The sequence below is a fragment of the Microcebus murinus genome, chromosome 13, assembly GCF_040939455.1.
Source record: "Microcebus murinus isolate Inina chromosome 13, M.murinus_Inina_mat1.0, whole genome shotgun sequence".
NCBI lineage: Eukaryota > Metazoa > Chordata > Mammalia > Primates > Cheirogaleidae > Microcebus > Microcebus murinus.
Genome location: NC_134116.1, coordinates 60,234,777 through 60,259,852, shown reverse-complemented (window position 1 = coordinate 60,259,852; position 25,076 = coordinate 60,234,777). Strand labels below are relative to the sequence as shown.

Genomic DNA, 25,076 nt, shown 5'->3' with positions numbered 1-25,076 from the left:
TTATTAGATATAGATGAAACTTTATTTATACATAAAAAATTACATTTCAGGAATTCTCCTTTTCTAAAAACAGTCTTTTAATTGTGAAGCTCAAAATGAAAACAATGAAAGGGGCAATTAATAGCTTTTTAATTTTGTATATACCATGGTCACTGTTAAACAACTTTTTAAACTGCCAAAAATATACTCCTTCTGCAGTAGCATGAACTTTTGTAACTGCAGACTCAAATCTCAGGATGGCATCGAAAGCCAAAACAAAATAAATTAATATTCTGAAATAGAAGACATGGCTGTTGATGTTACATGGGTCCTATGTCTATCTACTTCCTCCCATGTTAATTTTCCTCTTAGGTATAACTTAAGAGAAAACTTTTTGCTAATAATACCTACCAGTGCTATAGAAAAAGTGAAAAGAGAAGTGATAAGGGCCTTGTGTAACTACAGTAGTTTAAAAACTCTCCTCCATGAGCCTACATTTCAGAATAATATTAAAATTATCTACCCTACATAAGAAACAAAAAATGCCATAATGTTGTGGGATCAATTTATACAATAACCATTAATCTAGTCTAGAGCATGTAAGCTTCAGCACTATGCAAATCTCAACCTCACTTCTAAAATTAAATGTTAGTGATAAATTAAATGTCAAATGGTTGCTACTTCTAAACAAGATTAAAATTAAAACCTCTCAGGAAGACCATGGCTTTTATTTTTATTTTTTGAAAGTAGGGCTTAATTTACTGTGTTTTGCTGAATACAAAAAAGGTTGAAGTTATCTGATAAGGCAGTCTTATCATGGGGGTAGCCAAGATCTCTCACCTTTCATTCCCCTTCCTATTTCCCCACCTGCTAAATGCCATAACCCCACCATTTACTTACCAGTAATGTGTTTACTATTTGAAGCATCTAAACCTATCTGAGATGGTAATTTAGAGAGCTGGACAAAATCATGTAACTTCAGGCACAATGAACTTAAATGTTACCTTCAAAGGTAAGAACGTTAAAGTATCAACTTAGTATTGCTTTTATTCCTCTTAATTTTTAAATTTTAAGAAAGGTCACATTCCTATGTAGGAAATTAAAAAGTTCTCATTATGAAAACATCCACAATCCCAGCTTTCTGCCCAATGCATGGGAGACTTGATTCAATTAGGCCTTTTGCAGCTGGAAGAGGGAAGGGGATGAAGTGAAGAGTGCCTTTCCATTCTGTGCAAATAGCTACTTTGCTCTTTTGTTGTCAGTGTTCTTGGATTGGGATTATTCTTTCCATGGGGCAAAAAAAAAAAAACTCTGGAGCTGGCCTTAAATTTTGTTAAAATTGTCTTCAGCTTGGCATAAAAGATCATTAGCTCTAAGGCAGTAGATCCTGCAAGTACCAGGAAGAAAGCAGAGATTTCTTTCCTTTATGCCAAGGTTATGGACACTACAAAGGTGAGGGAAGAAATGATAAATATGTAACACAGAAATATCCCTACCCTTTTCAGATGAGGAAATTAAAGCAAAAATAAGCATCCAAAGATGACATTTTTACTTTAAAAAAATACCAATTTCTCAAAAATATATGTTAGGAATTTATATAAGGATGATAAACTAGAAAACATTTTTTCCTTTCAGTGGAAAAAATTTATAGCAAAATTAAATGAACACAATGGAGATACTCTTGTACAAAGTTTTGTGGTCAGAAAATATTACCCATTAAAAATGACATCTTTAGTTAAAAGGTAGCTATATTCAATTCTGCTTAGACAAGAAGCTTTTCAATTTGCTTAAGAGAATTAATTATTCATCTTAATAGCAATGCTCCTTTAGTAGGCTACAGTTTATACTGATGTCATGAAAAAATACACTGCACTGCTATTATTAAAAGAAGAATAATTTGTACCATCATTTGAATGGGTTACTCACTTTCATAAAGTTTACATGAATTGGGAATCAGAATCTTTTTCCATTAAAACCTTGTGCTTCATCAAAACTAGAACACAGAACTAGCACTAATAATTGGGATTAATCTGAAAGAAAATGTAACTTACAGAATTTGCCTTTAGGCTTTATTTAACAATGGTTTAATAGTTTAAATAGAAGTTTCTGTTTGACATCTTAAGAGGCAGTGTTTTTTTTTTTTTTTTTTTTTGAGACAGAGTCTCACTTTTGTTGCCCAGGCTAGAGTGAGTGCCGTAGCGTCAGCCTAGCTCACAGCAACCTCAAACTCCTGGGCTCAAGCGATCCTCCTGAAGAGGCAGTGTTTATAGCCACACCTAGTTGCAAAAAAAAAAAATAAATAAAAAAATAAAAATTAAAAAAAAAAAAGAGGCAGTGTTTAAAACATTACAAACATAATGCTACCAATTAGGGTGGCTATGATGACAGATTTTCCATTTCCATTTCTGTATTCAGGGATTTATTAGTCTGATTTCTTAAAAAAGGCTGTTCATGATTGATATAAAAGACCTGACCCCAATAAATCAGCTACAAATTGTTAAGTACAGTATATAAATGGGTAAGTAAGACCATCTCAAAGCAAAGTTCTAGGACTTCAGAAAGCTTTGGTTGAGATCATAGAGACTGAGTCTTAAAAGATTTCATACTGTTAACAGTTAATGGCATTACCTTGTCCTTCAGATTGCCTCCCCTAGAAATACTTATCATTAAAGTTAGAAAAATCAAAAGCTTTTCCTTAGCATATGAGACATCCCAGAGAGCTCTCTTTTTGACTTAAAAAACCCCCCAAAAAACAAACAAATAAAAAGCCCTGAGTGCTAAAAACAAGCAAACTAATAACAAAAAAGACAAAACTCCACACCCTCTATTTTCACATAAATTTGTATTCACTGGCTGCAGTTTAGAGGGAAAAACCAACCAATCTGAAATTCAAGGACTTGACACACTTACTCTCAGACAGGTTAAGTATATTTGACGAGGAGGTCCAGGCTGTGATAGAGATTCAGAGGATAGTCCTGACCACATCTTAGAGGGCATTTGTGAGATACCACAAAGATCAGGGGGACCCTCAAAATAATTATTTGAAGGAAAGACCATACTTCCTCATAAGCCAAAGGCACACAAAATATCCTATTCTACATAACTAACATGAATTTTATGTTTCCACATGACCTTAAAGGACACATAGAGCAAGGTAAATTTGTATAGTTTTTAAGATTAAAGTAATCTCTAATCTTAAGAAACAAGGAATAAAGGTGGATAGACAGACAAAAGAGTATTCTTCAACTTTTCTTCATTGCACAGGGAAATCCCCCTGAGATAAGAATAAGAAAATTCAGTAAGTTGTAAAATATTTATAAATTTAACTATATTTTCCTTTAAAATCACATTTGAATATTGATATAGGTTTCATACAATTAAAAATCATAAAGATTTTAAGAGGCAACCTCAGGCCTTATGTAATTCCTTAATCATCATTACAAACCCTTGTCAGACTGGGCTATGAATGAACGATAGAATAGCTCTGACCCTTAACTTATAGGGGACCTTTCTAAGCAATGAACATTTTATTTTTTATTTTTTTTTTTTTACATAGTCGAAGAGGGACAGCAAGCAATGAACATTTTAAAATTGTGATCTTGTTTAACAAATTACCAGCAAATTTCCTTTCTTCATTCTTCAATAAAGCATGCATATATAGTGAAAGCTTTAAACCACACTTTCCTTTGTTATTTCTTATAAACTGAATTTTTATTTTAGCATTTTTAACAGCATCATTTTGTTAGGTAATTATGAAGGCAAGACCCTTTTTCCAGTAAACCATATTTTTTATTCCACAAGGCTGACTTTACAAAAATCAGTATACTTATAAAAAATTAAATTATAGGTTTAGAATCTATTTTCTAATAAAAGGAAATAGATTTTAGCAAATAATTATTAAAGACAAGGGTATTTAGAAAAGTTCAAACTGATCAGTATGAAAATATATCTCACTGAAGTATACTTACTTATAAAAACATATTGCCTTTGCCATGTGAAAATCTGGTGTTTAGTTCTCTAGATTTCTTTATTAGGGCTTTTTTCTGAGCTTCATCAAACCGATTAACCTTGAGATCCTTATCGCGGTCAAATGGTATTCTCTCTTGAGGCTTATTTTTATCTTCAGCAGCCTTACTCTTTAATTTTTTATGATGAATGTCCATAAGAGATTCTGATCTTTTTGATTCCTGGGGAGAGATGAAGAGCAGAAATAAAAACCTTAGCTTGTTTAGATTACTGACAGAATATGATTATGAAACAGAATAATTAGATAGTAACGCTGCACATTATGGAGAGCTATTTACAAGCCCCAATATATTTTTCCAAATCCAAGATAGCATCTATGAAGAAAATATGTATCAGAGGCAAATTCAATTCAATCAAAATGAAGACAGCTGCTAACTATAGGCCACACAATAAGAAAAGAACAAGATAGAGAGGAAACAAATTTTAAATAACCATAATGAAAAATATATGGTTATTCGAATACTAAAAATTAAGAGTACAAACCAAGAACGTGGGTGTGAAAGGAAGAGCAATTATATTCTCACTTCATGCACATACTGGTCCTTGAAGCGTACATGGGTAGGTAGGAAGGGAAGGCACTACCAGGCTGAAGCAAAAACAAAGGCAAAACAGAAAAACAAGAGCACAGAAGTAGCAAAATCCAAGCTCCCTGCAGGATATATTGACATGTTCCGTAAGCTAAGAGAATTTTTGTTCCTTTCCGTTTTCTGTTCTCTTTTTCCCTTACTTCTCTTATTTTTTCCTTTCTTAGCTAGGGTAGGTGTTCACATTTTTAGTTATATCTAGTAAGACAAGGTCTGGGTTAGGGATTCATTACAGAGCTCTGAGTACCAACTGAGGTAAAAGACAGAATGGCTCTGGATTGCAGGAGCAGGGAGGGATGGAGTAGACGCAGGCAGGATAGAGCAGAAGCCTGCAAGCTCGGACATATGTATCCCTGGGGGCTGCACAGAGTAGATTCCATGGGGTATGAAAGAATGGGCAATTTTAAGGTTACCTCAACTTCTTCATGTAGTCTTTCTGAAAATTATTTGGCCTATAATACATCTTGTGAAGTTGCCTCCCCTTTCATTTTAGCCCTTTCCCATTTAAAAAAGGACACTACAGAATATTGTCCAGGAGAGCAAAAGTCTTGAGGGCACCAAACAAAAAAGTCTGAAATACTGGCATGAATGAAACTTCCTTTAATCAGGAAACTGTAAAGCTGGGGGTGCTTTTTGTCCTTCTGTGTTTTATAACACATTTCTCGTAGGAGTATAGTGTCCTTTAGAAATGATTTTGGCTCTTGTTGGAATGTTATGAATTCAGATATACTGAAGTATGAGCAAAGGAACAAAGGACAGTTGTTACTTAACAACCACATCTTTTCCAGGTCCTGCCTACTGCCAAAGGATATGCTTGGAGCAAAGAAGTGAAGAAAGCTCAAATAACGAGCAAAATAACAAGGCACTAGTAAGAAATGTTGAAGGTGACAGCATCTTATTTCATCCAGAAGACAAGTTCATGGTACCTACCCACCTACGTTAGAATTCAGAAGTGTCATATGAATGGTTATTAACACATTTATTTAGTTGAATGGAAAAAAATGAAGTCACACTTTCCAACAGAGTGTAAGTCTAACTTGGCTGATTTGACAAGAAATGACTTTGTCAATTAGGTTATGTGGTAGATAAGTCATGTAAATTAAATGAACTCAATCTGGAGCTACAAGGTTTTAGCAGAATGTACAAAAGATACTACATCAGTAACCATGTATTTAAATTAGCACTATTCCCCTTTTCCCATTCCTGCTCAGTATACTGAGTTAAAGTACTTAGTCATTTCATAAATCTTGATAAAGTCTTAAAGAAACAAATTGATTTGCAAAATCAAGTGCTTTCCAATTCTTTATTTTCAATAAAGTGAAGGAGATAAGAAAATCATGAAATATTGCTACAGGAGACTATAGAATATAGTCTATAAAAATAGGCTATCAATACATAGAGCATGGATAAATAGTTAACAACTCAAGTTCCAACTTCAGAAAAATATGGGTTGCAATGATGGCCTGCTCCTTTCAACACTGGTAACCTTGGGCAAATAATCTGTCTCATTTCCTCATCTGTAAAATGGTACTAGTCATAGTAATAATTTCCAATTATTTGAATGAGGAAGGAGTTAAATTATCTAATGAATACAAAGGATTTAGTACAATGTTGTCTATACAAGAAACACTCAAATCTCAAGTGTTAGATTTATTGAGCATTTACTATATTGCAATCATCATACTCTCTATAAATTAAATGTTATTATTCCCATTACACAGATTTACAAGGAATGAGAAAACATACTAATAGGACCAAAAAAAAAAAAAAAATCAAAGGAGGTCCTAATGAGTTGACAGTTTAGAGGTAATTAGTAATAATTTTTGTTAGTAGATTGATATGACATTTAAGAAAATAACTCAAATTGTTCAAAGATGGGAGCATATATTCAGGGCAACTTGAATCTATGCTCTCAGGGAAAAGAAAAAATTGTTCAAAGAACTGAATGACATAATTATAATGAAATGTGTTCTATTATCATTTACTTCTTTATGTAAACTTGGTTTCTTATATAAGAAACTTGGCTTCTTTCTAACCAGAGTTATAAAATTAAACAAACAAAAGAATACAACTGATGCTGAAATCTGTCTTATTTAGGCAATAAGTAACATTCATCCGGTGACCAGGAACTGACTAGAAAAAATCTTTCATTAAGAGATTTAAATTTACATTCTATTCTTTATGCTTAATAATTATTTAATTAAATTATAATTTATAACATATTTTCATTATTTTGATCAACTAAAATTACAACTTAATCCTGAAGGAAAAAAAGTTAACATTTAAAGACATAGACACAAGAAATTAAAATTTTTCAACTTCAATTTATGCACATATTTTAGTTACAATAAAATATGCTTTATCAATATAATCATAAAAGACTTTCAAGCATAAAAGACAATTCCATTAGGGTAAGATTCTGTATTAGAAGAGAAATGAAATTATGAATTTGAGGAGAAGAAAGGATAAAATAAAATTTCCAACTGTTAAAGAAGTGCTTCTTGATATATATTTTTAAGTGGATTATAATAGATATCAAATTGCTATGGCATTTAAGATTCCATTTGGAACATTTAACAGAGTAATATAATATGGTATAAATTAAATCTCTGGTAACTATTGAAACTTATGATGAAAATTTTAGGATGTCAAGTAAAAAATACATAGTTTTAGGGAATACCAAGCAAAAATACTTGAAGATCACTGATCTCCACCCCTGACTGGTGAAAATGAAATACAGATTTTTCAGCCCCATCCTGGATTTAGTGAATCAACACTACCAACTGTGGGTCTCAGAATCCTGTTTCTTCTCTCACCCAAGTTCTGATATAGGTCACCCATCAGATGTGGAGCCCACCGTGTAGATCATCCTTTCTAGCAGTTTGGTATTAATAGAAGAGGAGATGCCGACACAAAGGGGAAGAGGAGGAGGGTTAATTCTAAGATGGGAAACCAGATGTGTAATATAAAGATAATGATACATATGTATAAATATAAAAAAGCTACACTATAAAAACTTGATCTTTTAGCACCATTTCTCCACATTTTCCTCCCTTTCCCTTGCATCCACGTCTTTCCCTGCTAATGAAATAAGGCCTTAATGAAGTAATAATGATGAAGGCTGACAAGCTAACAAGAGTTGGAAGGGGAGCTGAGAAAACAGAGAAGCAAGTTTGGAGCAGATGCCTGGAGATGTGAGGAAGAGTAGAGACGTGGGGGCCCTACTACTTCACCTAAAGCTACTACTGAGGAAAACGGTTTATGAAGATGAGCAAAATTGTATAAAAGGTAACAAAAAGCAAATAAAAATGGAGAAATAAAGATGGCAGTTTTTAATTTAAGGATTCATTTAGTAAATTAACATCAATAGAGACAAGAATACATTAAACCACTAGACAATTACAATCAATTCAAACAATCCAAGTGCTCAAACTTATGATGATAAAAGAAATAAATGTTTATATCAGTTGTTTCAGGTGTACTACTGTTGGTCTGATTTAGTGTAGTTTGCACATGGTGACACACAGGACCAAAGTAGTGCTAAACTATAAAAAAATCATAAAAACACCTAGAAGTCAATTTACTGAAAATCATAAACTGAAAGCCACTCCATCTAGAGATCAATTTTGCTGATTTATCGCATTTAACCACTGAACAAAAATGTTTGAGTTTCCCAACAGTTTATACAATTTAGAGCAATTTATTTTGAATGAGATGGTTTTTTTAACAGCTTTTGAAAACTCACGCTAAGTTTCTAGTTGATTGATTTTTGTCTTTTTTTTTTTTCTTTGAGATGGGGTCTCACTGTGTTGTCCAGGCTGGAGTATAGTGGCATAATCACAGGTCACTGCAGCCTCCAACTCCCAGGCTTAAGCAATCCTCCTGGCTCAGCCTCCTGAGTAGCTGGTACTATAGGTACATGCCCCCATCCCTGGCTAATTAAAAAAAAAATTTTTTTTGTACAGCTGGGAGTCTTGCTATATTGCCTAGGCTGGTCTTGAACTCCTGGCCTCAAGTGATCCTTCTACCTCAGCCTCCCAAAGTGCTAGGATGACAGGCATAAGCCACTGCACCTGGTCTTATTTTGTCTTTATTGTAGTATTTTAAAGAGTGTTCAATTTATCAAAAGCTAAGGGTTACAAAGAGGTTTAATCTTGAGACTATATTAATATTTTGAAAAGTAAATTTCATAGTAAGCAATCAACATTTCAGCATAAGATTAGAACTCTAATATTTTGGATGCAGTTTAAAGTAAATTGTAGACATCACTACATGTCCTCCTCATCAGGATGTATTTCATTAACTCGAGTTCAATACTTGTTTACAATTTTTTTCTTTTAAGATAAATTCACATACAATGAAATATACAAATATTAGATGTACATTCACTGAGTTTTATAATTCAAGATCTGGAGCATCTCCATCACTCCAGAAAACTCTGCATGTCATTTTCTAGTCCAACCCACATCCCTACTCCAACAACCGCCACTCTGACTTTTTCCCTCACCAAAGATTCATTTTGCTTCTTGTAGAGCTCCGTATAAACAGAATAGTAAGTGTCCACTTGCTTATGTAAGACTTCTTTCACTTGGCATAATGACACTGAGATTCATCCATGCTGTTGTATTTATTTGTGATTTGTTTCTTTTTTATTGATGAGTAGTGTTTCATTTTAAACCATAGTTTGGTTTATATTCTCTTATTGATAAACACCTGGGCTGCTTTTAGTATCTAGCTATTATAAATAAAGCATCTGTGAATATTTTTACGTAAGCCTTTTTGAGGCTATAATAAATAAAGTATGTTAAAGCATTATTTCAAGGTAAAAGGCTTACCTTACTAATTTTCAGGCATTCTTTTTTATATGTAATTCACTATGGATTTAAATTTTGCCTCTAAGTATTGACACCACTTCATATGGCATCCCACACATTTTGATGTTGTATTGTTATTATTCAGGTCTAGGTATTTTCTAATTTCTATTATCATTTCTTCTTTGATGCTAACTTAAATTTTGAGTTTTTCTGTTTCCAGTTGCATAAAGTTTTTAAGTTTTTCTTAATTTTAAATTCCTTGTGTTCAGAGAATATAGTTTGAATGATAGTGATTCTTTCAATTTTCTTGATTCTTGATTTTTGCGCTGGTCAGTTTTCATAAATGTTCCATCTGGGTTGTGTTTTCAGGTCAGTTTCCAAAAATGTTTCATGTATGCTTTACTGTTTGTGGTAATAGTCAACATATGGTCAATAAATCAAGCTAACTATATTTTAATATTTATGGAAATTTTTATTAACTAATGCATTAGGAACAGAAAGTAATTTTCCTGAACACCTTTCAGGGACCAGTGGGTTCAGTAATTTACATTTATTCTCTGAGCTGGAACATTTACCAGTTTTTCCTTCTTTCTTTTTTTTTTTTTTTTTAAGAGAGAATATAACAAAAAATGATATGCCAAATGAATACTGACCTGTTTAGTTTATTTAGTTAAAATATGTTTAAAAAACATTTTTCTCCCATATTTAAATCTTTACATCAAACATTCCAGATCTGCTTATAATTTAAAAACTTTTTATTTCCCCTTGGACCACACCCAAGAAGCCTTGAGCAAGTGGACTCATAATTTAAAAACTTATAAACTGATGATCTCTATGATGGCAGAACTCTTGCTTTCTCATCAAGTGCTGCCTATCTTTAGTAATTAAGCTTCTGATAATACAACAAGTAAAATACAAATTGAAAACATTACATGAAGGAATTTATGTAAATATATATATATACACACACATGGAATAGAGCTGAGTATTTTTCAGGACAGATGTATAAGGAAAAGTCTGAGGTAAAGAGGCAGACACTTAAGAGAAAGAGAAATAAGGAAGAGAAGAAATGAATGAGAACGAAAAGACAGAAAAAAATAAAAGCCTATATATTTTATTTTCTTACTTACATTATATGAGGATATCTGCTCAGCCAATCTCTTATCTCTTCCTGACAATATATGTTCTTCATCCTTCTTATTGAATGACTTCCGTGCTTCTTGTGTTTCCTGAGGAATGAACACACATAATACATTACTGAACCATATAATTAAGATAAAATAAAAAAGAAACACCAGTATTTTTACTTAGATTAAGTAACAAGAGACTAAACTAAGTCAGGCTTGTTGAATCCCTTCCAGTCAGAAATATTAATGCACTTGATAAAGGATGTTAGTATTTTAGGCCATGATTTTCCTGAAAACAAGAAAAAGAAAAAAGAAAACCTTACTCAATCAACCAACTGGAAGAAATTACCCATTTATTGAATTCAGGATGAGCTTGACTAATTAGGATGAAATGTAAAAAGAAATTTTACATTATTTGTTTTCAAAAATAGTAAAATCACTCGAGGGTGGAAAAACAAGAAAAAAAATTCTTTGTCATCACTTACTAGCTTTGTGACCCTAGAAAAGTTGACCTCCTAGAAGTTAGTTCCTCTCTCTGTAAAATAAGGTCAATAAACCTATGTCTGAGGTCTTTCTTGAGGTTTAAATGAGAAAGTTTATTGGGAAATAGTAACTCAACAGCAAGCAATTAGTGTCACTTTCCTTCCTCATAACTCTCCTTCAGGAAAAATTTGTATTTTCCCTTTGGAATCTTAATTTTGAAAAATAGTACCTATAAATAATTTTGCCTTGTATCTTTTCTAAATCGAGCCAACATGGGCAGAAATATAAGAACCAGCAAACAAACAATACCTCTCACCTTAGCTTTCCTTTCCCTGTCAGCTGGAGTGTCTGTCCAGATTGAGCGATCTCCAGATTTGTCATCAGCTCTTCTCTTAAAAGTTCTTGGCCCAAGACCAAAGTCTTTCATTTCTGGAGGAAGCTCTGTCATCCATGACTCTCTTACAATTGGTTTAGATGAATCCTTTAAGAGAAGTAAAAAGTTTAAAAAATATATAGCATGGAAAGTATATATACAATATTGTACAACTGAATGTTGTTTCTCAATTGAGGTTTTAAAGTTACTTAACAGACTCTAATAGAAAAAAATTGGTATTTAGTCACATATATTTATTGTAGTCACATATATTTGTTGTATACATTCCAAATACTTTCATCCAATTTGTTACTCTTTTGACTTTGTTATCTTTTGCCATATAGAACATTTTTAGTACACAAATTTGCCAATCTTTTCCTTTATAGTTTCTGGATTATCTAGCTCCTAAGTTTTCTTTATATATATGTTATATATGAAAAGAATATATCAAAAGATATATATATTTTGTGTTTATTTCTAAAATTTGGATTTCTAATCTAGTTTATTTCTTAGAGTAAAATGGCTTTAAAACTTACATTATCTCCTTTAGTCAGTTTTTCTTTCATTCTCTGGGCCCTTTTTTCAAACTCTGTTGTTACACTGTAGTTAACTGGTCCTTTTGCAGGCATTGGTCCAACAATGTCCTCATCTTCACTATCTGTTTCCTTTTAAAATAAGACATTACCTTTAAACCAAGAGCAGAGCTATAGGTTATAGAAAATAATCCTAAATCACCTGAATTTAGCTAGAACTTATTATTCATTGAAAATAAAACAAAAACACAAACAACATATTGCCAGCTCATTAATGAACAATGAGGACCTCTTCTTTGCCTTCCTCAAGTGCACAGTCTAGAAATGATAAGTCCATGGCAAGTGGACTGTGTCCCACCTCTCCTCTTGTGTCCACAGTAAACTTCACTGTCTTCCTGATGGACATAGATGTGGTCTCAGAGTTCTTCTCAACATTTTCAGAATTACAATAGAAATGTATTGTACAAACTGTACCCTAATGGTTTACAGTTTGGGCTGCAGAGTTAGAGAGACCTAGTTTAAGGCCTCATTTGCCACTGTAATAGCCCCATGACCTCAGGCATATTATTTAACCTTTCTAAACCTTGGTTTTCCTCTCTTTTAGACAAGACAACAGCTCCTACCAATAACTGCTCTTCTGTCAAGAGAACTCTGCATTTTGTTCATCCTCTTTGGAGCAATACCCTTCTCAGGAAACTCGGACTTCCTCTATTGCCTGGGGGAATATGACGATAACTCTAAACTAATCACTCTGGTCTCATTCTTCTTGCCCGCCTGACTGGTTTAGGCATGGACACATGATACAATTTTGGTCAAACAAGCATGAGGGGAAGTCTATAGGAAACCTTCCAGAAAGGTATTACTCCCTCTAAAAAGAAGTACAGGAAAAGAATCATTCCTCTCAGTGTCTGAACACTGCCCACTGCCTGTGAATATTAGAACACTGGCAGGCTTCTTGGTGTGATAAAGGCAGTCAGCCTAAGAGGAATTAACATACTGTGCATGACAGAGTAGAAAGAGAAAATTGGAATACTTGATGATGTCATCAGGCTATTGAATTAACCAACCCTGGAATGATCTTACCTCTAGACCTCTTTTTTTTTTTTTTTTTTTTTTTTTTTTTTTTTTTGAGACAGAGTCTCACTCTGTTGTCTGGGGCTAGAGTACTGTGGCATCAACCTAGCTCACAGCAATCTCAAACTCCTGGGCTCAAGCAATCCTACTGCCTCAGCCTACCGAGTTGCTGGGACTACAGGCATGTGCCACCATGTCTGGCTAATTTTTTATATATACACTTTGAGTTGTCCAGCTAATTTCTTTCTATTTTTTTAGTAGAGATGGGGTAGAGCAAGAGCTGAGCTCTTGCTCAGGCTGGACTCGAACTCCTGAGCTCAAACGATCCGCCCACCTTGGCCTCCCAGAATGCTAGGAATACAGGAATGAGCCACCACACCTGGCCTTTTGTATGTGTGTGTGTGTTTTTAAGAGACAGGTCTCGCTTTGTAACCCAGGCTAGAGTGCAGTGGTGTAATCATGGCTCACTGTAACCTCTAACTTCTGGGTTCAAGCAGTCTTCCTGCCTCAGCCTCTTGAGTAGTTGGGACTATAGGCATGTGTTACCACAACCAACCAATTAAAAAAAAAAAATTCTGTAGAGACAGAGTCTCTGTTACCCAGGCTGGTCTTGAGCTCTTGACCTCAAGCAATCCTCCCACCTCAGCCTCTTAAAGTGCTGGGATTACAGGTGTGAGCCACTGTACCTGGCCTATCCTTTTGTTTTCTACCTTCCCACTCCCTCCATGAGACAGACAGGTTCTTTCTTTCTGAACCATTTGAAAATAGGTTACAGATAGCATGACAAGGCTCCAGAGTGAAGCAAACTTCCTTGCCACTTTCCTAGGAACAGCGGGTTATATTTCTCTGGTCCTCTAGTCCTCTTTCTATAGAGCAGAACTTTGAGGCTGTGGGTTTATGCAGGGGGCTCAATTCAACTTCCTGTGGCTGAGTTAGCCAGAAGCTAAGGCTCCTGTCCCTAGATCCAAATCCTCTAGGGTTTATGACTGGGTTCTCTAAAACTACTGTGGTCCTCTGCTGTATAAACTTGTGCTCTGGCTTTGAATTTCTTCAATGATATCATACCTGTGGATTTCCCTATCTTCTTTTTGAGCTTGGGTCTAACTTGGTTGCTATTTCCCCCTCAGCACTCCTTTGTGTTTCTACAGCGAGAACTTAGCCTAACATGTCAGCTCAGTCCTCCATATGGCTGGAAGTCCCTCTTCTGGTAATTTATTCCTGTATTTAACACCCTTTTCAGAAAGGGTTCCTCATACTTAGCCTATGGCATTCATAGGAGGCAACAAGAATAATGATGATAATAGTACTACGAAAGCTATTTTAAGTTAAATACATACTATTTTGATTTAATCCTTACAACAACCTTACAAGGTAAGTATAACAACCTGCACGTTACTGATAATGAAACTAAGCTCACTAAGAACGCAAAGTTTGGAGTGGCTCCTGTCTATCTCCCTCACCTTCTCTCTCACCATTCTCCTTGCTAACCACACTGGACTTCTTTAACCCTTTCTTCCTTTCCACATTCTCTCTTGCTCTTAAATAAGCTATTTGCACTCTCTAGAACAACGTTTCCTGCCCACTTTGCTGAGCTATTTCCAACTCATCAATCTTTAGCTTAGACATATTTTTCAGGAAAAAAGTCCTTTTCTCATTTCTTCAGATTAGTTTAGATTCCTCTGTCATGGTTTTATGTATACTTTGTCTTGCCTTTTGAATCATTCACATTAGGAATGACTTAAAGTTTGTATTCCCCACTACCTAGTAAGTGTGACGAGGGCAGAGACTATGCCATGACTTTATTTATTCAACAAATATTTCTGGATGTCCACTATGTATTAGGCACTGGTGATAAGACAAAAACCTCTGTTTTCATGGACCCACATTCTAGTGGAGAGAGGCCAACAATAAACAAAAAGCAGTAAAATCAATGGTATCTTTGGTGGTTATAACACTATGGAAAATTTAAAAGAAGGAAGAGGATAAAAGTAAAGGGTTAGCAAATTTAAATTTGGAGGCCAGAGATGACCACATTGGGAAGATGACAGCTCTGCAAAAAACTGAAGCTCTTGGAGGTCAGGTGCATTATATCTAGGGGAAGACCGTTTGGGATAGACTTGGACGGCACGATAAATGCTCAGGGGTAGAAGCCAGCCTGGGATGTTTGAGGAGGAACAGTAAGGAGCCCAGTGTGATCACATCAAAGCAAAAGATAATATTGGAGTGCTAACAGGGGCCAGATTGTACAGGGTCCTGAAAGGACTCTGGCTTTTACTCAGAAAGAGGAGGAGCAGTTCAATGGCTTTGAGTGTTAGTGACATGATCTGACTTCATTTCACCTGGACCCCTCTAGCAGCTATTGAGAAGAGGTAGGTAGAGGAATAAGGGCTAAATAAAACATGAAGATCAGTAAGAGAGGTGAAATATGATGATCACTTAGACCAGGGTGGGAGCAAAAGTGGTTGGATTCTGCATGTCTTCTGAAGGTATGAATGACAGAATTTGTCAACAGATTCATTTCTGTGACTATATGCCTGACACAATGCAAGTGTTCATGATCTTAACCACTGCATTATTCTTCCTTTCAGTGACAACAGCAGTCTAAGTGTTGAATTCTTAGTGGAAATGAATAGGAGTCTCTTGATTATATGAATTCATATGTAGGAAGGTACCACAGTAGACTAGACTGAACAAGTGATTTAAAGTCATAAGAACTGAATCTGAGTCCTGGCTTTGATAAATAAAATCTGCGTAATCTTGGGTAAGTTACCCTATTTCTTTGGTCTTTAGCATCTGTGCAATGCAGACACTATCTATTTCACAAGGCTATGGGGGAAATGAATTACAAATTATAAAGTATTTTACAAATACCAACTATTGTTAAGGAGAAAAATAGCTTTCATACTTCAAAATCATTGGATCTATCTTTTCATAAATTCACTTATGCACCAGTGCATTTGTTATTACAGCTACCGGAGCTGGACAGAAGAGACTTAATTTCAAAGTAAATTTTTTAATTAAAAAGCTTGTGAGTTTTCTCTCCTCCAGGCAAAATCATAACAATTCCTTAAACTCTTTCAACATGTTCTATTTCTCTAACACTTTAAAGCTGCCCTTCAAAGATAAGAAGCATGAACAAATAACACCCTGTCAACCTTGTTATTTTTCTAACAAGACCTCAGGTTTATGAACAGCTTTTGATTTCATCTACTTAAATTACAATCTTAAATCAATCTCAATATAATTGAGTCTTGCATTTAAGTCAAATGCTTATAGTAACTACATTTATAAAGCTTGGAGTTTGTTGCATCTTATTCTTTAAATGAAAACTTAGAGTTGAAATATGATACCTGTTGTCCTGGATCATCTCTGCCCTTGTCACTTTTCTGTGTAGATTTAAGGAAACCAGGTGGCAATGCAGGGCCTATTATAGGCCTGAAAAAGAAAATGTTAACTTTATCATTCTCTCTGACTTTAAAAAGCAATTTTCAGAACAAAAGTTCACAAAAATAATAAAGCCAGATAGTAACAAATATTAAAAATAAGAATTTTATCTAACACATTATTTTTACTAGTATTACCTAGTATTTTTCTCTAGGAGTCTTTAAAAAACCTAATTTTTACATTTTAACTTTTTACTTGTTAGTCAATAATTAGATACTAAGCCAATAATTCTCAATCTTTGTGACACTAGCATATACCCACTTCTTAAATAAAACTACATTAAATAAATATGATCATGTTTATAAAAAAGTCCTTTTGATGTACTAAAACCTGTACAATTCTTTTTCTATTTTGTGCACTGGCTTCTCTTCAGTTTTGATATACACTGTCCACTGAAAAATACTTTGGGGGTATTGTAATTACAGTTGGAATTACTAAAGTAGAAATTAAGGTCTTCCAAGGACATATTATAGCATGTGCATACAACATCAGCAATCTATGGTACATGTATCACGGAAGCATAAAAGTCTATATTTTGTCCTCACCAATAATTCAATCATGATGTGGATGTGCAGAAGAATGCAGCTAGTTCTTTGAGACCCATAGAAAGAGGAAAAGGTGCTATTCTAACCACATTTCAACCAGTGCAACCTTCTGTTTCTTTAAAACAACCCTGGTTGGTATAAGTTACTCCACCTTCTAGGCGAGCAAAATAAAATAATGCCCAAGGTTGGCCGGGCGCGGTGGCTCACGCCTATAATCCTAGTGCTCTGGGAGGCCGAGGCAGAAGGATTGCTTGAGCTCACGAGTTCGAGACCAGCCTGAGCAAGAACAAGACCGTCTGTACTATAAATAGAAAAGAAATTGGCCAAACAACTAAAAATAGAAAAAAATTAGCTGGGCATGGTGGCGCATGCTTGTAGTCCCAGCTACCCGGGAGGCTGAGGCAGCAGGATTGCTTGAGCCCAGGAGTTTGAGGTTGCTGTGAGCTAGGTTGATGCCACGGCACTCTAGCCTGGGCAACAGAGTGAGACTCTGTCTCAAAATAAATAAATAAATAAATAATGCCCAAGGTTAACACAACTAGTAAGTGGCCAAGCTGGAGTTTGGACCCTCGTCCACTTGATGTCAAAGTTCATTTTCTTTCGAGCTATCCTATTGCCACATTATGAGACAACTGTCATCAGTTCCAAAGAGAGAATTGTCTCCTTACTGGGTCTTAAAAAGAGACAGCCTTACTTTATGGAGAGAAAAAATAAAAACATATTTTCCACTCTCTTTCATACTTTTAAGTTTCTTCATCCTTGCTTTTGCACCAGTGTTTTTTCCATAGCTGTCACTGTGCCAGTGTTGCCAACCCAGATGGCACTGAAGTCCTAAGCTGAATTTTCCAGGTTGCACCGTGTTCTATTAGAGCTCACAGACAGGCCTCCTGGCAGGGAAGAACAGGACTGACAGTCAGAAAGTCTGGGTTCTGATCCAGACCATTTAGCAACCTCTTGTCTTGTTTCATAAAACCTTTTTGAACAGAACAATTTTTCCTCTGAAGGATGGGGAAGTATGGCTTTGTTAGATCAAAGTTTGGCTTTGTTAATTATGATTTATAAGCTATAAGCAAGTGCAGCATAGGTTTTTTCTGAATATAGTTTTTAGCAGATCTACAAATACAATTATAGCTCAATTATCTGGCCTCCAGGGATTTGCAGGGGTCCTCAAACTTTTTAAACAGGGGGCTAGTTCACTGTCCCTCAGACCGTTGGAGAGTGTGCACTGTGGGCCCACGACGAGTCGGCTGCTAAGCAGGACAGGCAGTGGTGGGAAAAACACCCGGAGGGCCGGATAAATGTGCTAGGCGGCCCGCATATGGCCCATGGGCCATAGTTTGAGGATGCCTGATTTAAGGAGACAAAATTACTGGTACATAACATCTTAAAATATAGTAAAGGAATATAACCATAACATGCTATGGTTGCATAAAAGGTTTCTGACTCCAATACATGATACCAGCTGTTTATCTTGCACTTATATTTTATTATTGCCAAAACACAGAAAGAAAGAAAAACATCAAGAAAGAAATTACCAGGCATTTAAGAAATGTGTTTTCTTGAAAGGAATGTTACATCCCAAGGGTCAGCAAGCTCTCTATAAAGGACCAGATAGTAAATTTTAACCTTTGAGGGCCACATTTGAGCCTCTGTGGCACATTTGTCTTTGCTTTTTTAGCTACTCTTTAATAATGTAAAAATCATTCTTAGCTTGGGGACTATACAAAAACAGGCAGATTGCCTATCTCTGTTATATCTAAAAGGTCCAAAGTTATATGGAAATTGGAAGCTGCCAAATGTGATTATAAACTTTGAACATAAAACAAACAATCTTTTCTGCTTGTTCTTGCATATTGGCATATAGTATTAATATTATGAATTATAAACAATTTAGTGTACAATTTTATATTCAGCATTTAAAAATTTTATAATTCTGGGAAGAAGATAAGAATCAATATTTACTATATAGTTAATCGATGCCAGGCACCATAAGTTACACACACGTATGTCTATGTATAATATAAAATCTTAATCATCACAATTCTGTAAGGTATGTGTTGTTATCCTATTTATAGGTAAATAGGATGAGATTCAGAGAAGTTAGTCTAATTGTTTAATTTGGCCAATAGGGATTTATTTCTTCTATTAATAAATAGTTAAGAAAACAACTGAATTAGAAGTCGGAGCATCAGGATTCTAGTCTCAGGTCTACCATACTATGTGTGCAACCTTGCCTTTTCAAAAATTGGTGGAATAATGTTCTACCCAGCCTAACACAAAACACTTCTGTGAGTACCAAATAAGAGATGTGGAAATTTTTTATAAACTACAGAAGTATCATAAACAAGTAAATTATTTTTATTATAAGGGAACAACTACTTTTCCCTATAAATGACCCATTTCAAATGTTGTCATAAATATATAAGTTAAAAAACAATTTCAGGGCCGGGCATGGTGGCTCATGCCTGTAATCCTAGCACTCTGGGAGGCCAAGGCGGGCAGATCGCTCGAGGTCAGGAGTTTGAAACCAGCCTGAGCGAGACCCCGCCTCTACTAAAAATAGAAAGAAATCAATTGGCCACCTAAAAATATATATACAAAAAATTAGCTGGGCATGGTGGCGCATGCCTGTAGTCCCAGCTACTCGAGAGGCTGAGGCAGTAGGATTGCTTGAGCCTAGGAGTTTGAGGTTGCTGTGAGCTAGGCTGATGCCAGGGCACTCACTCTAGCCTGGGCACAAAGTGAAACTCTGTCTCAAAAAAAAAAAAAAATTTCAGACAACTCTTTAATGAATTAACAGACACTAGTTGAAATATTTAGAAAAGACTGGCCTGAAATAGTACACATTATCACCTTGGAGGAGAATCATCCTGCTTCTTAAATCCTGGAGGAAGGGCTGGTCCAAAAAACCCATCATCGTCATCGTCATCCTGATTTCTTCTCTGCTTTCTGAAAACACAGTAGTATAATTTTATCTATGCGCATACGTCAAATTTTCACAAAGAGAAATTTTAATTTTTAAAGGAAGCATTAATTTTAACTAGTTGTGTAGACACTGAAACAATACATTAATCTTACCAAATAAGAAAAAAATGGACACCACAAAAGTTCTTATCTTTTCTTGGAACTTATTTTTGGCTTAAAATTGTTAGAGATTAGTTACTTCTTCACAGCAGTAATATAGCTTTATGATTTATTTAGGCTCTTTATTTTTTTTTGAGATGAGTCTCGCTTTGTTGCCCAGGCTAGTGAGTGCTGTGGTTGGCCTAGCTCACAGCAACCTCAAACTCCTGGGCTCCAGCAATTCCCCTGCCTCCGCCTCCCGAGTACTGGGACTACAGGCATGCACCACCATGCCCGGCTAATTTTTTCTATATATATTAGTTGGCCAATTAATTTCTTTCTATTTATAGTAGAGACAGGGTCTTGCTCTTGCTCAGGCTGGTTTTGAATTCCTGACCTTGAGCAATCCGCCCGCCTCCACTTCCCAGAGTGCTAGGATTATAGTCATGAGCCAGAGGGCCCAGCCTATTTAGGCTCTTTAGTCACTTCAATAATACCTTAAGGAAAAATCTTTTATAAAAGAATTTTATTGAAATTCTGGTTATCACCACAGCTATACACTACTAGAATATCTTTTTTTGTAAAGCTCATGATAAAATGCCATATGAAATGATTTCTTCTTGTGCTGTATAAATGCAAGTATGATATCCCCTCATTAGCTATATGTTCCAGCCAGCCTGTACTAGATTTGAAGCTTGATTTATTATTTGATTTAATTAAGTGACTGACCTTGCAGTTGGACCAGGGTCATCTTCTTCAGATTCTTGATTTCCTTCTTCATATAAAGAACTACTGTCCTCATCGCTGTCTGATGAGTCTGAACTACTACTTTTATAATTAGGGGGCAGAGCTGGTCCTGCAACTACAGAAGAGATGTTGTGTACATCATAACTAGCCACAACTATTTCAATGAACCCTCCTGTCTAATATTTTTTACTTTCTTTTTGAAATTCACAATACTGCCAGTCTATCATTTATTATGGACTTTAATCTCATTTGCTCCTGTTTTACGTACAGTGGTTTTTCGTCTTTTCAGCTCCAGGAAGGCAGAAATCATGTCTTATACAATCTCTTTTATGAATGCACAAAAGCTTTGTTAATACCCAAACTTATAACAATAGTATATAATTTCCCTGATAATATGCAATTTTTGCATTTGTTGGTGCACCTGTCAAAACAGCTTCATAACTTTTTTTCCTTATAGACAGCATGTGGGAGACAATATTTATATCACAGACAGAACCAAACAACAAATTTGCTACTCTATGACATATTAAAAATCAAAACGATATATTCTGATTTCTAAAAACCACCACATTAAAAAAATAATCTTTACCAGCATCAATGTATCATATTTCTCAGTTTTCGAGATGATTTTTCAAGCAGAAACAAAATTAGAATCACTCTAAGTTTTCCTGCTCGCTGGTAGAGATACACAGAATAATGCTGCACTGAGATGGGGATGCTGGGGAGAAGATAAGGGTCTTCTGGGCCCATTCATCCAAGCGACTTGCTCTCACTTTACATCTCAGCAGAATTACAATTCCTGCATGATGTCACTGCATGATGTCACATAGACACCACTGTCCATGTTGATCCTGAGTAGTGATGCTAAATGGCTACAGCCATAGTTCCCAAGCTTGGATGTTTACCAGACTCAACAAAATATTTTTCTAAAAAACAATTCCTAGGCCGGGCGTGGTGGCTCACGCCTGTAATCCTAGCTCTCTGGGAGGCCGAGGCGGGTGGATCGTTTGAGCTCAGAAGTTCAAGACCAGCCTGAGCAAGAGCGAGACCCCGTCTCTACTAAAAAAAAAAAAAGTTAATTGGCCAACTGAAAATGGAAAACAAAAAACAAAAAACAAACGATTCCTGAGCCCTTTCCTCAGAGATTCTGATTCAGTAGGCTGGCCTAGAGGAGGGCCTAGAAATATGATTTTCCAAAGAGCATCCCAGGTATGCCATTCATTCAATATTAAATAACAAAAACTCAAATATGATTAAAAAAATAACATGTTTTGAGTTCTTGTTTTAAAAGATTCACATGTATTAACCTTTTAAATTCTAATAACCCTATGAGGAAGGTATTAACACTATTTCTACTTTCCAGATGAGAAAACTTAGGCACAGAAAGGTTAAATAACTTGCCTAAGTTCACACAACTAAACAGTGCAGCTGGAATATGAACCCAGGAGTCTGATTTCAGAGCCTCAGCTGCTATCCTATATTATATCTGATCTCTAATCTCAATGAATAATGTGACCCCATAGAAGACTGGGGGATTACAGTTGACAGTAAACATCTGTCCATCCAACGAGTACTTATTAAGTAAATACTTCTAGAGAAACAAACATAAGAAGAGACAAATAAGATCAATTCAGATAGTCAGAGTGCTGCTATGGAAATAGGAAAAAAGTGACATTGAATATGTGGGAGGTAATTTTAGACAGCAGTAAGGTAAAGTCCTTTCTGAGAAGACATTTGGATAGAGACTTAAATGATAAGATGACAGTGGCCATGGGAAAAACATTCTAGACAGAGGAATAGCCTGTGCAAAAGTCCTACAGAGACAACAAGCTTGGTATGTTTGAGGGACAAAAAGGCCAGTGTGGCTAAAGCAAAGCAAAGTGACTAGATGAAGCTGGATGGTATAAAGGGGTTAGATTCTGTGCTTTGGAGTCAAACTCCTTAGTTTTGAATCCAACACAGCCACTTATTAGCTGTGTGATTTGGATAGGTTACTTAACCTTCCTGTGTTACACTCTTGCTTTATAAAATGAGGTTAATGATACATAGTTTCAGCTTCACAGGGCTGTTGTGAGATTACATTAGTCAGTTTATACAAAGCACCTAACAGTGTCTAGCATATAGAAGTGCCCAATAAATGCTAGTATAGGCTACAATAAAGAGTTTGGATTTTAATTACAACAGGCAGTCATTGGGAGGTTTTGGGTCAGGAGAGATGTGATCTGAATTACCTTAAAAACAAAAACAAGACTGTCTACTTGTAGACAACAGACAAGGGGATCAGGAATAGAGAATACTCATTAAAAAGCTGATAAGAAATTGTTTGATTTGCAACATAGTTTGAAGGAAGGGCAAAGAGGATTTACTAATGGTTTGGATGTGAGAGATATGGGCAAAAATCTATAGCGTGGTATAGTGAATATGAGGGCTATTGGTACTGACAAACTTCTTAAAAGTCCAGGCAGAAGAATAACGAGATAAAGAATGTTACGTGTAGATTATTTGGCAACTGTTTTAGAATTAGCTACCTAGGAGGTTCTGAAGTAATGGAATTATAGCAGGTGGGATTTTGTGTTTAAAATTGGCATACTATGTGTAACACACTGTGATTAATGAAGAGGCAAAGTCATTCAACAAATATCTACCAAGGATCTTGTATGTGCCAGGCAGGTTGGGACAATATTCCGACAAGCTAGAGGGGAACACACATAACACACATGTACATTGTTAAGTGTTGGGGGTGGGAGCAGAATGAACACACAAAAGAAACAGAGAGTAGATAAATAAAGGAGTACCTGAAATCAATGTTGGTAATGATGGAAGCAAGTCACAATAGAAGTATCTATCTGGGAGATAATGGTTGATTATCTGATAATCCTGCCTTGGTTTAAAATCAGAGAATATGGTAAACCAGAAACACTATATACATGTAAGGAACCCAACTAGATAACTTGATTAACAACACTTTTCTTCAACCTTAGTTAAAGGGAATGTTTCTTGCTAAAATGAAAGCAGAGCTTTTTAAAGGCAATAAAAGAAATGAGATCTGGAAGAAAATCTGTAGTAGAAACATGGCCTTCAGGTAGTCAAAGAAGGAAAATTAGATTCAGAAATGGTAGGGTTACTCTTTCAGCTTTACTATTCTCCAACTATAGTGTCGGTCCCAGTTGATAAATTAGAACAAACATTAAAGGAGATAGATATAAAAGGAGGAATCTGCGAAGCATTTGTTTGGTATATATTACACCAAGTGCCTATTATGCATTAAGGTATAAGACCATAGTGCACTGGTGGAGACAGATATGCTGTCAAATTACTCAAATACAGTGTATTAAATATGCAATGTAATTAAATTAAAAAAAACCCGCAGGTAAAAAGAAAGGCTTGACAATGCTTGGGAAAGTTTGTAAAGGTTTCGTTGAGGTGACATTTAAGTTGGGCTTTGAAGGATAAATAGGAGTTTGTCAGTTATGTCTAGAAGTTCAAACAGAGGGAAGTCGGAAGAAGTCTAGAGCACTGAGGAACCGCAGAGACACTCTCACTGGTTTGGTACTGGGCTGTGCAATGGCAGAACGAGAAGCTAGGAAGGCATGTCAGGGGCTGGAGACCACAAGGTGTGCAAGAATCTTGTATGTCACAAGACAAAGGGTTAGGAGACCTGCTTCGTTCTAATTCGGGCTCCACCACTTACAAGCTGTGCGATCTGGGCACCTGCACAGGCCTCAGCGTATCCATTTGTAACAGGGGAATAATAGTTTGTTCCTTAAACAGATGCTGGAAGGATTAAATGACTGAATGTGTATCAATCAATGAGCACAGCGTCCGGCTCATATTAGGTGCTAAATGGGAATGTACCGTCATTGCAATGATTGCCAGTCCAAAGCTCGGTTTCTGAGGAGTTCCCAGCGACCTCCTCCCAACTCCTACGGCTTGGGAAGAAAAGTTAGTTCGGGTGTGGGGTGCGCCCCATTCCCCACTGCTCCGCCCTCCCAGGCCTCAGACCTTTCCGTACAGAGCAGGGAACGGGCCAGAGAAGGGGTGGACGGGCCTGGCGGGCAGAGGACACGCCGCCGCTTACCTGGGCTGGGGTCCCGCTCCTCGTCCTCTGCTGTCCCGCGGGCCTTGAAGCCAGGCGGCAGCGCCGGTCCAATCAGGTCCCTTGCCATCCGCGGAGGCGGACGCTGGTCACGGATACAAATCTCTCCACGCACGTCAAATTTACTCTGAAACCATCCCGCGATCCGCCGCGAGGGCGGGAAGTTTTTCCGGCGCCGGTCAATGACG

The 25,076-nt window shown here is 36.1% G+C and overlaps 1 protein-coding gene across 1 annotated transcript; it reads right to left on the bottom strand.

The window, feature by feature from the left end:
- Positions 1-25,076, bottom strand: GPALPP1 (GPALPP motifs containing 1). Its single transcript, XM_020290367.2, has 9 exons — positions 24,871-25,076; positions 20,775-20,907; positions 19,836-19,931; positions 16,344-16,428; positions 11,923-12,051; positions 11,330-11,494; positions 10,534-10,632; positions 3,948-4,166; positions 1-3,253 (listed from the first exon to the last, which is right to left on the bottom strand). The coding sequence occupies exons 1-8, from the start codon at positions 24,956-24,958 to the stop codon at positions 3,948-3,950; spliced, it is 1,014 nt and encodes a 337-aa protein (XP_020145956.1). The 5' UTR covers positions 24,959-25,076; the 3' UTR covers positions 1-3,253.

Coding starts and splice junctions, on each gene's coding strand:
- GPALPP1 (XM_020290367.2), bottom strand. CDS start 24,958: ATGGCAAGGGACCTGATTGGACCGGCGCTGCCGCCTGGCTTCAAGGCC. Junction 20,908..24,870: donor GGAGCGGGACCCCAGCCCAG/GTAAGCGGCGGC, acceptor TCTCTTCTGTAG/TTGCAGGACCAGCTCTGCCC. Junction 16,429..19,835: donor CAGGATGATTCTCCTCCAAG/GTGATAATGTGT, acceptor TTTCTTTTTCAG/GCCTATAATAGGCCCTGCAT.